Source organism: Nerophis ophidion, linkage group LG04 (assembly GCF_033978795.1).
Source record: "Nerophis ophidion isolate RoL-2023_Sa linkage group LG04, RoL_Noph_v1.0, whole genome shotgun sequence".
Taxonomy (NCBI): Eukaryota; Metazoa; Chordata; class Actinopteri; order Syngnathiformes; family Syngnathidae; genus Nerophis; species Nerophis ophidion.
Window position 1 is genome coordinate 74,862,663 of NC_084614.1, and position 15,909 is coordinate 74,878,571.

The 15,909-nt window shown below is 40.3% G+C and overlaps 1 protein-coding gene across 4 annotated transcripts in view; it reads left to right on the forward strand.

Annotated features, from left to right (window-relative positions):
* slc37a2 (solute carrier family 37 member 2) overlaps positions 1–15,297 on the forward strand; it is a 51,909-nt gene extending 36,612 nt beyond the window's left edge. For 3 of the 4 annotated variants that reach the window (XM_061899038.1, XM_061899036.1, XM_061899037.1), the window contains exons 13-20: positions 399–484; positions 557–605; positions 786–859; positions 938–1,016; positions 1,080–1,177; positions 1,260–1,324; positions 6,042–6,099; positions 15,145–15,297. In XM_061899038.1, coding sequence (XP_061755022.1) covers positions 399–484; positions 557–605; positions 786–859; positions 938–1,016; positions 1,080–1,177; positions 1,260–1,324; positions 6,042–6,099; positions 15,145–15,165 — 530 coding nt within the window. In that variant the 3' untranslated portion in view covers positions 15,166–15,297. The remainder of the gene's footprint in view (positions 1–398; positions 485–556; positions 606–785; positions 860–937; positions 1,017–1,079; positions 1,178–1,259; positions 1,325–6,041; positions 6,100–15,144) is intronic. The other variant, XM_061899039.1, reaches the window with a different exon arrangement.
* Positions 15,298–15,909: the final 612 nt, after the last annotated feature.

A 15,909-nucleotide genomic window follows, 5' to 3' on the forward strand; every position in this document is an offset into this window, starting at 1 on the left:
CATGTGTCCGCCGTGTTTGTGGTCTGTTTTATAACATGTGTCCGCCATGTTTGTGGTCTGTTTTATAACATGTATCCGCCATGTTTTTGGATTGTTTTATAACATGTGTCCGCCGTGTTTGTGGTCTGTTTTATAACATGTGTCCGCCATGTTTGTGGTCAGTTTTATAACATGTATCCGCCATATTTTTGGATTGTTTTATAACATGTGTCCGCCGTGTTTGTGGTCTGTTTTTTAAAATGTGTCCGTGGAGTGTTGTATAGCATGTGTCCGTGGAATGTGTTGCAGCGTTTGCGGCCATGTTTGTGGAGTGCACTGCTGCATATCTTCACAAAGTCCAACAGTTAATGTCTGGACGTTGAGCATGTGACTCAGTGTGCTGCTGTTGTGTCCGCCAGGTGGAATCATGGCGGGCCTCGTGTCCGACTACACCGGCGGGAGAGCCACGACGTGTTGCGTCATGTTGATAGTTGCTGCGCCCATGGTGAGTGTTGACCTTTTTCTCCTGAGTTGGGGTCTCTTGAGGGTCTTAACATAAATCTAATCCGTCTTACAGCTTTTTCTCTACAATTCCATTGGACAAAGAAGCCTCGGCACGACAATTGGTAAGATCACATTCTTGCATCCCATAAGCTCTGCTTCTTCCTACTCCTTTTCGAACACGTTGAGGCACATGACTGTGCCGAAGGTAACCTAGTGTGCATGACCGGAATAAAAAAAGAAAGTGAAACATTTGCAAATATTATCTGATGTTAACCAAAAAAATGATTGTGTGTGGTGTGCAGGCATGCTGCTGCTGTGTGGAGGTTTGGTGAACGGACCGTACGCCCTCATCACCACTGCTGTGTCTGCCGACCTCGTAATGTTCTTGGCAGTTTTTCTACTGTGACCTCAACATGGCGGCATGCTGATGCATCATGGGTATTTTGTCGTTCAGGGCACACATGAGAGTCTGAGAGGAAACTCCAGAGCTTTGTCCACAGTGACGGCCATCATTGACGGGACGGGGTCAGTAGGTAAGAGCCCCCATGTTTGTCCTGCTGGCGAAGAACTGGTCTTGATTAAAGGGTGTTGTTCAGGAGCCGCGTTGGGCCCCCTGCTGGCGGGAGTGATCTCGCCGTACGGCTGGAACAACGTCTTCTACATGCTCATCTCGGCCGACGTGCTGGCCTGCTTGGTGAGGACACCTGTCTCGCACCAGGACGACACAAGCTTGTTCTTCGTGGACTTCATTTTCCTTTTTCTCTGTTTTCCCGCAGTTTTTGTCCAGGCTTGTTTTCAAAGAAGCTCAAGGCTGGTGTGGACGTCTTCCTCGAATGAGAGGGTGAGGGGTCTTTTTTTTTCTCCTTGCAATGGTATCAGGTTCTACAGAAGGAAAGCGATTCATATGGCCCCAGTCCTGTGTGGATCTAAGGACTCATTTTGCAGTCTGATGAAAATGATGGAAAGCGCCACTATACTTAGCAACTGAGGCTGTGGTCAAAGCCAAGCTTGCCACAACACACATTTTAAGATATTCAACACTCTACTGCCATTTGGTGGCTAAAGTTCATCACGTTTCATGTGTCAGGTAAACTGCAACATACGGGGCCATGTGAATCCCCTTCCTAATGTACATGTCTCCTCAAATGACATGTAGAGAAATAGAAAAAATATTTTTGTTGTGAACCATCTGCTTCATTTAGAAAAAAATAACTTTGGTGTGTATAAATAAAGACTAAATATTTAAACTAAAAGAAAAATATACAACAATATTATTTATATAATATAACCATCAATTTTCCCAAGACCATCCATCCATTTTATACCGCTTGTCCGTTTCGGCGTCGTGGGGGTGCTGGAGCCTATTTGAGCTGCATTCGGGCGGTAGACCGTCTCTTATAGAAATGAGTTTTTACTATCTGTTATTAGGGGTGTAACGGTACACAAAAATTTCGGTTCGGTACGTACTTCGGTTTAGAGCTCACGGTGCGGTTAATTTTCGGTACAATAAGAAAACTACAAAATATACATTTTTGGGTTATTTATTTACCAAATTTGTAAACAATGGCTTTATCCTTTTAACATTGGGAACACTATAATAATTCTGCCCACGTTAATCCACATTAAACTGCCTCAAGTTGTTGCTTAGACTAAATAAAATGGCAAAACTTTTCTCCTACATATAAAAAGTCCAACATTAAACAGTTTCAAGTCAACTCATCATGCTTAATTTATTACAGCATTTGGGAAGCCTGTAGTAGATTTTTATCATGTAAATGTTATATTTTTGTCAACATGTGATAGCAGGGACCCTGCCATTCAAAACTAGGCTGCTATATTACTAATGGTTCATGTAACTATAGCTGAAAAAATAGTACAATAGCAATAGCAGAGACTATTCATCCCTGAACACCATGGAGTTCAATTGAAATAACAGACAGACAGGGCTTTGCTGCCCCAAACACACACACACACACAGCAAAATGAGCTAACATTACGCTAAAAGCTAATTAGCCTTCACCTCAAGCCAGGACTGCGAGCGAGCTGAGTTTAAGTTTCTAGAAGGTCAACAGGCTCATTGTGATGTTAGTAGTAGTTGACTGGGAGGTGTTTTTTATAATTTGGGGAGAGTACGCTGTCTTATGCTCACCTGCTAAACACTATTCTGCTCGACGCTGAAGCATTGACTACATGCGCTCTGAATACGCACTGCTGATTGGCTGCTACCGCTCTGAATACACACTGCTGATTGGCTTTGTATGTAACCAATCAGATGGTTGTGTGGGTGGGACAATACTGGGTGCTGAGACAGAGGAAGAAGAAGCAAAGCAGCTTGTTAAGACTATAGCTTAGAAACTCGTTCGGTACACCCCTGTACCGAAACGGTACAAAACAAATACACGTACCGTTAAACACCTATCTGTTATGCAACTAATCGCAAAAAAATCAAAGGCCGCCAAGGGGCTGAATTGGGGAAAACCTTGGAACTGCCGGATGCGCTGGTTTGTCCTATAATGATCGTTTTTTGCATTTTAAATCTGTATGTACAGTTAAAAAAACAGTGAAATCACTTCCCAAACGTTTTAAAACAACAACTATAACTTGGATAGTTTATTGATATAAACGCGGTCAGCAAAGTAGGACTTTCCCCGTCACCCTCTCAGTTGCTCCATGAGAATGCCAGGTAAACTGCTGCTGACGTACCACACTACACGCGACTCACGTCCCCGCCAATCACCGATGACAATCTGTCATGCAAAGAAAAAAACTGTGCAATATGGCATTTTCTGATCAAACTCGACACTCACTCTCACTTGTTTGAATGCTACTACGCTCAAACTGCTTGACCATCGTGTGGATTAAGCCGCAAAGAAGAAAAACGGATATATGCAACCCTCTTATACTCCACCATACCACTGGCTAAAGTCCATGTTAGGTCACCATAGAAATCTTAATAAGTCTTCCTCTGGCACTCCAACCTGGTGAAACATGGCCTGGATGTCAGACATCAGAACGATAGGTTCTTTCCTGAACCTGGTTAAGGCGCCGATCAACATGTGTGTGAGATCTGGTCCTTGCAAGAGATCTGCATTAAGTGAGGCCTCTTTGAATGAGGCCCCACAATCAAAAACGACCAGCGTCTTCTTTTTTTGAGTATGGTATCCCCTTGATGGGGGATATACCAAACCTTGCCATCATTACACTCCAAATAGGTATTTGGCACTCTCTCTGCAAATTGTTCATGAATGCAACGTTGTCCTTGTGAGACGATGGCTCTTTAGCAATCCTTAACAACTATGCGACATTAAGGCATTCTGAAATGTCTGTCCTTAAGAAGCATAACAATGCTGTGATGGCCATCAACCAGTTTCACAGATCTACCAGCCATTTCCAGGAACCTGCAATTCTCCCTTGACAACCCCAGCAGTTTATCTTAATTATTTGAAGGAAATCTATAAACTACCATTTTCCAGAGCTCGTCAACTGTTATCGCTGATATTGCATTGACTGTAACTGGGTGACTGACACCAGGTGGCTCATTTACTGTCCAACCTAACCTTGTCTTGACCGCATCTGGCCCTCCAGCCACACTCCTGATAACTTCCATGGGCTCCAAAGCACCGGGAACATGTGTGCCCTATCAGAATCTTCACATCTGCCTGTATTTCTGCCGAGCAGTTACAGTTGTGATCAAAATGATTCAACCCCCACACAATTTTGGTGTTTTAGCAAGTTGGACATTTATTCCGTATTTTGTTTATAGTCATATTAAATAAAGATGCATTAAATAGACAAATGCAACTTGAATTACAACATTATATTTTGTAACATACCAAACAGTGTCATTTCTCTTAATATCTCGTTGACAAAATGATTCAACCCCTTGAAGATCATAACTCTTAAGAACATAATTTGAATAAGATATTTTCAATCAGGTGTGTAAAACACCTGTAGATGTGATTAGAACCATAACGAGCAACAATTAAACTGGTTGAAAAAGACTGTGACGCTCAGCTTCTTGTAGATGGTCAGTGGTGTATTTGCAACATGGTGAAGTCCAGGGAGTGGTCAAAGAAGTCAAGAGAGGAGGTAATTTCTCTTCATAAGAAAGGATATGGATATAAGAAAATAGCAAAGACATTACACATTCCAAGAGACACAGTTGGGAGCATAATTCGCAAGTTTAAAGCTAAAGGCACAGTGGAAACATCACCTGGGCGTGGTAGAAAGAGGATGCTGTGTGCAACTGCTGTCCGGTATTTGAAGCGTACAGTGGTGAAAAACCCCCGGGTAACAGCTGAGGAACTACAACAGGACATTGCAGAGGGGGGAACGCAGGTTTCCTCCCAGACAATAAGGCGCGCACTACGAGATGAAGGCCTCCATGCCAGAACTCCCAGGCGCACCCCACTTCTGACTACCAGGCACAAACAAAATAGACTCCAGTGGGCCAAAAATCATCTGGACAAACCCCGAAGGTTTTGGGAAACTGTTCTATGGACTGATGAGACATAACTGGAACTGTTTGGGCCTATGAATCAACGTTATGTCTGGAGGAGAAAAAATGAAACTTACAAAGAGAAGAACATCTTGCCTACTGTTAAGCATGGTGGGGGGTCAATCATGCTCTGGGGCTGTTTCTCTGCCTCAGATACCGGGAAATTCCAGCACGTTCAAGGCATTATGAATTCTATTTCCTAGCAGGATATATTAGCTGCAAATGTCATGAAGTCAGTGACGAAGCTGAGGCTTGGGAGACGTTGGACCTTCCAACAGGACAAGGATCCCAAGCATACCTCCAAATCAACATCAGAGTGGTTGCAGAAGAAGGGCTGGAAGACTCTGGAGTGGCCTTCACAGTCGCCAGACCTAAATCCTCTAGAAAAGCTGTGGTGGGACTTGAAGAAGGCAGTTGCAGCACGCAAGCCCAAGAATATGAATGAACTGGAGGCCTTTGCCCAAGAGGAATGGGCTAAAATACCTGTAGATGGTTGCAAGAAGCTTGTGTCCGCTTATGTATCACCTTTGAAGGATGTCATTACTGCCAAAGGGTGTTCTACTAAGTACTAAAGATGCATGGAACTAGGGGGTTGAATCATTTTGTCAATGAGATATTAAGAAAAATGTCCTTTTTTGGTATTTTGTAAAATACAGTGTTACAATTTAAGTTGCATTTGTCTATTTGACACATCTTTATTTGATATAACTATAAACAAAATACGGAAAAAATGTCCCAACTTGCTAAAACACCAAAATTGTGTGGGGGTTGAATAATTTTGATCACAACTGTATCTTTAAAGTGTGCCCATTTTCTGACCAACTGTTGTGGCTGCCCCCTAGTGTGTTGCTCGAGGTAGTGCAGCTAGCCCGTCTCTTTTTTTGGTCTTCCGTTCTAATCATCCATCCATCGGCATCACTGGAGGCAGGGTACACCCCGGACAAGTTGGCTGTCCAAATGACCGCATGAAGGAATGACGTAGAGGATTGCCACCAAAGACCTTTTTTGGCAGTGATGTAAGATTCTGTTGATGTTATTTCCTTTTGTTTTTTCGTTATAGCCATCATGTTATGTTCACTGCTGATGTTCCTGAAAGAGAGTACTTTCGCATCGTCGAGGTGAGACACCGGAGGCGCTGCATAATTTGTAGTCAGCCGGGATTTTATTGGCTTTGAGGACCCCTGCTGGGTCTTGACAGCTTCTTCAAATGCTTTTGGCCTCCCGTCTCCAAAGTCCATCCATCCTTTCATTTCCTACCGCTTGTCCCTTTCGGGGTCGCGGGGTATGCTGCAGCCTATCTCAGCTGCATTAGGTGTGGATTTAAATTTCCTCCTCTTGGTGGTTCTCCTCCGTCCTTTCCATCTTTTACATTGTACAAAAGGCTCTGCATGGATATGAATTCTCTTCTCAAAAAAGGACTCCATGCCCTCCAACTTGATCCAGCGATTCCATTGGTGCAGCTATATCAGCTTCAAGTTGATGCTGGTCTTTTGGTTTCCGTATTTGTCCTCATGTTCTTCAAGAGCATGGCAGTAAAGCGGCCATTTCAGCCTCGGTTCTACGACGTACAGATTCAATAGATCAGTGTTTTTCAACCACCAGATCCAGTCTGGTGTGCCGTGAGAGATTATCTAATTTCACCTATTTGGGTTAAAAATATTTTTTTGCAAACCAGTAATTATAGTCTGCATGTGTTGTTGTTGAATGTCGGTGCAGTCTAGAGCTCGGCAGAGCAACTGTGTAATACTCTTCCTTATCAGCAGGTGGCAGCCGGTAGCTAATTTCTTTGTAGATGTCGTAAACAGCAGAAGGCAGCGTGCAGGTAAAAAGGTATCTAATGCTTAAACCGAAAATAAACCAAAGGTGAGTGCCCCTAAGAAAAGGCATTAAAACTTAGGGAAGGCTATGCAGAACGAAACTAAAACTGAAGTAAACAAGAACAGAATGCTGGACGACAGCAAAGACTTACAGCGGAGCAAAGACGGCGTCCACAATGTACATCCGAACATGACATGACAATCAAAAATGTCCCCACAAAGAAGGATACAAACAACTGAACTATTCTTAATTGCCAAAACAAAATAGATGCGGGAAATATCGCTCAAAGGAAGACATGAAAAATGAAAATTGTAATTTTCCTGAAGGGAACTCTCCTGACGGAATAAATAAAGTACTATCTAATCCATCTAATCTATCTAATGAAACTGCTACAGGAAAATACCAAAAAAAGAGAAAAAGCCACCAAAATAGGAGCGCAAGACAATAACTAAAACACTACACACAGAAGAATAGCAAGCGCTCGAGTGAGGCATGCTTGGTTATGCTTTAAAGTCATATCCAACAATTGCGACAACAACTTTTTACTGTCAACTGAGTTTTGTTTTTTAATGATTTCTGCTGGTGGTGTGCCTCCGCATTTTTTCAACGCTAAAAATGTGCCTTGGCTCCAAAAAAGGTTGATAAACCCTGCAATAGATGACACATTGGACTTTGTGCCATCTTGATTTGAAATGCTGTCAAATGGTATTTGCTACTTCATTCTGCTCATTATGTTGAGGGTTTTGGTGAAAGTGAATCTATTTGCTTTCTTTCTACCAATGGGGCTTCCTGCTTCCGGCAATGTGGGTTTCAAATGGTGGTTTGTGTGTGGGTATTTAGTTTTTTTTCCCCCAAGCCCGCTTCAACATTCTCAATGCATTCGTCTTTACACATAGTCAACTGTAAAAAAAAAACATTCATTTTGTTTTGGTCGTTCATCAGTGGGAATGAACTGCATGAGGGATTCATGTAAAGCAGAAGCATCATCAGTCAGTTGCATCAAAACATGGAGCTGAGATTCGATCAGTGAAATATTTTTTTCATCCACTTTCCTTTTGCGTTCCATTTCGGGTCAATTTTCCCTGACACTTATTTTCCTTCCTTCCTCCGTTTTGCCAACAGTTGAACGAACGTGAAAATTCCGATACAAAGCCAGCAACATCAAAAGCCACGGGTAGGCCGGGGTCTAGCTGTTGTGTAGCTGCTCGCTCCTAATAGTATACCCTAGCATGTTTACCTTTTGTAAATAACTTGACTAAAATAAAAGAAAGAGGACATTCAGATGTACGATATTCGATAAGTCAATTAACCGAAAATAATTAAAAATGGAGTCTGTAATTTTTACAGCGTCGATAAATCGTCACGTGCATGCTTTTACAAACCCTGTTTCCATATGAGTAGGGAAATTGTGTTAGATGTAAATATAAACGGAATACAATGATTTGCAAATCCTTTTCAACCCATATTCAGTTGAATATGCTACAAAGACAACATAGTTGATGTTCAAAGTAATAAACTTTTTTTTTGTTGCAAATAATCATTAACTTTAGAATTTGATGCCAGCAACACGTGACTAATTAGGGAACAGGTGGGTGCCATGATTGGGTATAAAAACAGCTTCCCCAAAAAATGCTCAGTCCCTCGTAAGAAAGGATGGGGCGAGGTACACCCCTTTGTCCACAACTGCGTGAGCAAATAGTCAAACAGTTTAAGAACAACATTTCTCAAAGTGCAATTGCAAGAAATGTAGGGATTTCACCATTTACGGTCCATAATATCATCAAAAGGTTCAGAGAATCTGGAGAAATCACTCCACGTAAGCGGCATGGCCGGAAACTAACATCGAATGACCGTGACCTTCGATCCCTCAGACGGCACTGTATCAAAAACCGACATCAATCTCCAAAGGATATCACTACATGGGCTCAGGAACACTTCATAAAACCACTGTCACTAAATACAGTTGCTCGCTACATCTATAAGTGCAAGTTAAAGCTCTACTATGCAAGGCGAAAGCCATTCATCAACAACATCCAGAAACACCGCCGGCTTCTCTGGGCCCGAGATCATCCAAGATGGACCGATGCAAAGTGGAAAAGTGTTCTGTGGTCTGACGAGTCCCCATTTCAAATCGTTTTTTGGAAACATTCGACATTGTGTCATCCGGACCAAAGGGGAAGCGAACCATCCAGACTGTTATCGACGCAAAGTTCAAAAGCCAGCATCTGTGATGGTATGGGGGTGCATTAGTACCCAAGTCATGGGTAACTTACACATCTGTGAAGGCACCATTCATGCTGAAAGGTACATACAGGTTTTGGAACAACATATGCTGCCATCTAAGTGCCGTCTTTTTCATGGACGCCCCTGCTTTTTTCAGCAAGACAATTCCAAGCCACATTTAGCACGTGTTACAACAGCGTGGCTTCATAAAAAAAGAGTGCGGGTACTTTCCTGGCCTGCCTGCAGTCCAGACCTGTCTCCCATCGAAAATGTGTGGCGCATTATGAAGCGTTAAATACGACAGCGGAGACCCCGGACTGTTGAATGACTGAAGCTCTACATAAAACAAAAATGGGAAAGAATTCCACTTTCAAAGCTTCAACAATTAGTTTCCTCAGTTTATGTAACACAGTGGTGAACATGCCCTTTCCCAACTACTTTGGCACGTTTTGCAGCCATGAAATTCTGAGTTAATTTTTATTTGAAAAAGAAGTTTATGAGTTTGAACATCAGATATGTTGTCTTTGTAGTGCATTCAACTGAATATGGGTTGAAAAGGATTTGGAAATCATTGTATTCCGTTTATATTTACATCCAACACAATTTCCCAGCTCATATGGAAACGGGGTTTGTAGAACATTCATGCTTTTCGTCGCTTTCAGCAGCTGAGCTCGTTTGTGCCATAGCGGAATGAAAAGAAGGAGGTGAATTATCTTGTCCTCAATAAGTGTCTTTAACTCTTTGTGCCCACTCGCATCACATAGTGCAAGGAGTTAGCATTTAGCAGCTAACATGAACAAAACAATAACATAACCAAATCCCACAGCACCAGTGTGGGAATATTTCAGTTTAAAGCATGGGTGTCAAACTCTGGCCCGCCGTGTAATTGAATTTGGCCCTTGAGGCAATATCAAATTAACATTACAGCTGGCCGGCCGTTATTACACAGCAGCGGTGCCGCTGTAACCAGGGGCGCCGCTAGGGATTTTGGGCCCCATGAAAAGAATCTTTACGGGGCCCCCAACACATAATTTCATCATCATTAGGGGCCTCTCTGGGCCCCCCTCCATCATGTCCCCCTAGAATCCGTCTCCCCCCCTTTTCCTCCCGAAGTTCAGTGCCCCTCCCGAAAATCTCCCGGTGCAAGCAAGCATTCTCCCGGTTTTCACCCGGACAACAATATTGAGGGCGTGCCTTTAGCATTCTCTACAACCTGTCGTCACGTCCGCATTTCCTCCATACAAACAGCGTGCAGGCCCACTCGTATTATATATGCGGCTATTACACACACATAAGTGAATGCAAAGCATACTTGGTCAACAGCCATACAGGTCACACTAAGGGTTGCTGTATAAACAACTTTAACACTGTTACAAATATGCGCCACACTGTGAACTCACACCAAACAAGAATGGCAAACACATTTCGGGAGAACATCTGCACTGCAACATAACATAAACACAACAGAACAAATACCCAGAACCCCTTGCAGCACTAACTCTTTCGGGACGCTACAATATATTTTGATATTTACCTCAGAAGGCTGCAAGTAGAAAAGAGGCATTACTTTTGTAGTTAAATTTTATTTGATGTGCCATTGATATTTTTTAATTATTATTATTAGGGTCCTTGGCCCATGGCAAAGGACTCCTGTGGAGTCCTTTGCCATGGGCCAAGGACCCTATTGAAACTGCTGTGTTTTATTATTATTCCGCACCTACGCGCTGTAATTTGACCCCCTTAACATGCTTCAAAACTCACCAAATTTGACACACACGTCGGTATAGCAAACCTTCCCAACATATTAAGCAACCAATCCCCCAAAATGAAAATTGCGCTCTAGCGCCCCCTAGGAAAAAATTACAGACAAAACTGCATGTAACTTCTGTTAGGAATGTCATAGCGACATGAAACAAAAACTCCTATGTAGGTCTGACTTAGACCCAATTTTCATACACTCACTTCTTTCAGCAAAAATCTACAGGAAGTTGGCAAAAACCCCTTCAAAATAAAATGTTCGCAAAAAATCTAATTTTTGCCTCTCTGCGCTGTAATTTGACCCCTTTAAAATGCTTCAAAAGTCACCAAACTTGGCGCACACATAAGGACTGGCAAAAATTAAGATGTGATGAAAAAACCAAACCCCAAAACTCAAAATTGGGGTCTACCGCTATTTTTGAATAAAACACTGAAAAAACTGCTCCTAGGAAGAAAACACAGACAAAACTGCTCGTAACTTCCGGTAAGAATGTCGGAGAGTCATGAAACAAAAACCTCTATGTAGGTCTCGCTTAGACCTACATTTCATAGATTGACAACCCCCAACAAAAATCAACAGGAAGTTTGCAATCCCCCATTCAAAACAAAAGTTTTGTAAAAACCGGTCACCTTTCTTCAAACATTATTTCCTCTGAGTGCGTTTGTTGTTTTGGCTTCAAACTCGCACAGGAGAGAGATTGAACCCTTCTGATTAAAAGTACAGAACAGAGTTTTGATAAGTTCTCAGGTTTTTATTTTACGCGTCTTCAAAGAACCCCTGTGCAAAGTCTCCTAAAAAATGTCATTATTGCCTCTTTGAGCTGTTATTTGACCCCCTTAAAATGCTTCCAAACTCACCAAACTTGACAAAACATCAGGTCTGGCAAAAATTGCGATCTGATGAAAAAACCTAACCTCAAAACTCAAAATTGCGCTCTACCGCCCCCCTAGGAATACAACACGGACAAACTGCTCCTAGGAAGAAAACACAGACAAAACTGCTTGCAACTTCCGGTAGGAATGTCAGAGAGACATGAAACAAAAAACACTATGTAGGTCTCACTTAGACCTACATTTTAATAATTAACATACTTTAGCAAAAATCAACAGGAAGTTTGATATTTTCACTTCAATACAACAACTGCATTACTTTCACAATGCATTAGATTCTCAAAATAGTGGCTCCAAGGCGTCTTCTAACGCTTATCCGGCCGTGGGTCTCGGGGGCAGCAGCCAAAGGCGGACCCGACCAACGCTGCTTGCAGCTTTAATTATTATTTGAAACTCGATTTTGCATCTCACTATAAAGTTACTGTATATAAGCCTTGCTTGTTCAATGTTCAATGCAAAACTTGTTTGGGTCCCTATTAAAAGGTTAATTTGTTCAACCTTGGCCCGCGGCTTTGTTCAGTTTTACATTTTGGCCCACTCTGTATTTGAGTTTGACACCCCTGGTTTAAACCTTAGGGCCAAGATGAGCCTATCAACACCAAGGAGCTAGTGTGTCCAATGTGCACGAATACAAGAAACCCGCATGCCCACTCGGAACACAAGCACCCCACAGTCCACACTCACTTCGCGTTTGGTGAACAAGGCGGGTCAGTGTAAACAAAACAAAACAGTACAAAATAGTCTGCGCTCATAGAAAGTGTGGTTGGACATGTCTATGAAGCTTCTCAATCGATTGCAATTGGACTGCTGGGTTTGTCTTAGAAGATGTTTCACCGTTCATCGGAGTGCGATTCATCAGTTTGTGCTCATAGACTTAGATTGTTGCCGAAGGTGAGCCACGTAAATAAGACTGCCCACAAAACGGCGAATCCGGAAGCAAAGGTCTGTAAAACATCATCTATGCCAGTGGTTCTCAACCTTTTTTTCAGCGATGTACCCCCTGTGAACATTTTTATAAGTCAAGTACCCCCTAATCAGAGCAAAGCATTTTTGGTTGAAAAAAAGAGATAAAGAAACAAAATACAGCACTATGTCATCAGTTTCTGATTCATTAAATTGTATAACAGTGCAAAATATTGCTCATTTGTAGTGGTCTTTCTTGAACTATTTGGAAAAAAGAAGATAAAAATAACTGAAAACTTGTTGAAAAATAAACAAGTGATTCAATTATAAATAAAGATTTCTACACATAGAAGTAATCATCAACTTAAAGTGCCCTCTTTGGGGATTGTAATAAAGATCCATCTGGATTCATCAACTTAATTCTAAACATTTTTTCACCAATAAATGAATCTTTAACATCAATATTTATGGAACATGTCCACAAAAAATCTAGCTGTCAACACTGAGTTTCGCATTGTTGCATTTCTTTTCACAGTTTATGAACTTACATTCATATTTTGTTGAAGTATTATTCAATAAATAGATGTATAAAAGATTTTTGAATTGTTACTATTTTTAGAGTATTTAAAAAAAAAATCTCACGTACCTCTTGGCATACCTTCAAGTACCCCCAGGGGTACGCGTACCCCCATTTGAGAACCACTGATCTATGCAACATTTTGACCAAAGAAGCACCACTACCCTATTTTTCGGACTATAAGTCGCAGTTTTTTCATAGTTTGGCCGGGGGTGCGACTTATACTCAGGAGCGACTTATGTGTGAAATTATTAACACATTACCGTAAAATATAAAATAATATTATTTAGCTCATTCACGTAAGAGACTAGACGTATAAGATTTCATGGCATTTAGTGATTAGGAGTGACAGATTGTTTGGTAAACTTATAGCATGTTCTATATGTTATAGTTATTTGAATGACTCTTACCATAATATGTTACGTCAACATACCAGGCACCTTCTCAGTTGGTTATTTATGCCTCATATAACGTACACTTATTCAGCCTGTTGTTCACTATTCTGTATTTATTTTAAATTGCCTTTCAAATGTCTCGTCTTGGTGTTGGGTTCTATCAAAAAAATTTCCCCAGAAAATGCGACTTATACTCCAGTGTGACTTATATATGTTTTTTTTCTTCTTTATTACACATTTTCGGCAGGTGCGACTTATACTCCGGAGCGACTTATACTCCGAAGAATGCGGTACATGTTATGTAGACCACAAGGAAGTGTTTTACATTTAGAAAAAAATATATATAATATGACTCTTTTAATGCGCCCTATCCAATGGGGCAAAAACTAATTAGTCAGCCACTGATTGTGCAAGTTCTCCCACTTAAAATGATGACAGAGGTCTGTAATTTTCATCATAGGTACACTTCAACTGTGAGAGACAGAATTTGGAGAAAAAAATCTAAGACTTCACATTGTAGGAATTTTAAAGAATTTATTTGTAAATTATGGTGGAAAATAAGTATTTGGTCAACCATTCAAAGCTCTCACTGATGGAAGGAGGTTTTGGCTCAAAATCTCACGATATTCATTCTTTCCTTAACACGGATCAATCGTCCTGTCCCCTTAGCAGAAAAACAGCCCCAAAGCATGATGTTTCCACCCCCATGCTTCACAGTAGGTATGGTGTTCTTGGGATGCAACTCAGTATTCTTCTTCCTCCAAACACGACGAGTTGAGTTTATACCAAAAAGTTCTATTTTGGTTTCATCTGACCACATGACATTCTCCCAATCCTCTGCTGTATCATCCATGTATCCATTTTGGTATAAACTCAACTCGTCGTGTTTGGAGGAAGAAGAATACTGAGTTGCATCCCAAGAACACCATACCTACTGTGAAGCATGGGGGTGGAAACATCATGCTTTGGGGCTGTTTTTCTGCTAAGGGGACAGGACGATTGATCCGTGTTAAGGAAAGAATGAATGGGGCCATGTATGGTGAGATTTTGAGCCAAAACCTCCTTCCATCAGTGAGAGCTTTGAATGGTTGACCAAATACTTATTTTCCACCATCATTTACAAATAAATTCTTTAAAATTCCTATAATGTGAATTCCTGGATTTTTTTTTCACATTCTGTCTCTCACAGTTGAAGTGTACCTATGATGAAAATTACAGACCTCTGTCATCATTTTAAGTGGGAGAACTTGCACAATCTGACTAAATACTTTTTGCCCCACTGTATTGCGCCTTATATATGAAAAACGATTAAAAAAAAAAATTAGACCATTCATAGGCAGTGCGCCTTATAATCCGTTACACCCTATGGTCCAGGAAAATATGGTATATTATTTTACTATTAATATCAATCAAATTTTTCATTATTTTAATTATACATTGTTATTATATTATTGACAAAAAAAAACAAGTAATATTTTGACTGGGAATTTAATCCATTAAACATTCTAGCAGTATTAACATTAGTTTGGGACTTAAATCTGCTTAAATTATAATTTGTCTGACATTTGAGACGTGATACAACCATTTTTTATTTGCAGGTACAAAGAAACTTAAACTGAGGAGCGACACGACGACCTCTTTTGACTTCCTGTGACCTCTTTCTTCAAAGTGACGATTGAAGCCTGCTTTTATTGCTCATTCTAACGTGCTTGTTTGAATATTCTTTTATCATTAAAATGTACATACTTGTATTTCGGTGTCACTTACATGCTGAGAACATAGTTGTATTTACATGCCGCTATTATTCTGCCAACTACAATTATAGTTTTTGAAAAGTTAAATACTTTAAAAAAATAAATCAGCAAGTGTAGCACTTTTTTTTCCCGGCTCCCACTGCAAACTACAATGTTAATAATTAAATATTTCAAAAAAGTCAAACAATTTAAATATTACCTAAAAAGTATTTTCGATTAAATATATGGCTACCCCACTGCAAAGCACAATATTAATAATCACTTATTTCTAATACTATATAATAATTTTAATATTTTTAAAAATCAAGTATTTTAACATGTTTTTTTCTATCAATGACTGCCAACTACAATATTAATAATACATTTTTTCTAATACTATATAATAATTTGAATATTTTTAAAAATCAAGTATTTTACCATGTTTTTTTCTAGCAATCACTGCCAACTACAATATTAATAATACATTTTTTCTAATACTATATAATAATTTGAATATTTTTAAAAATCACCAAGTATTTTACCTTTTTTTCTAGCAATTACTGCCAACTACAATATTAATAATACATTTTTTGTAATACTATATAATAATTCGAATATTTTTTTAAATCA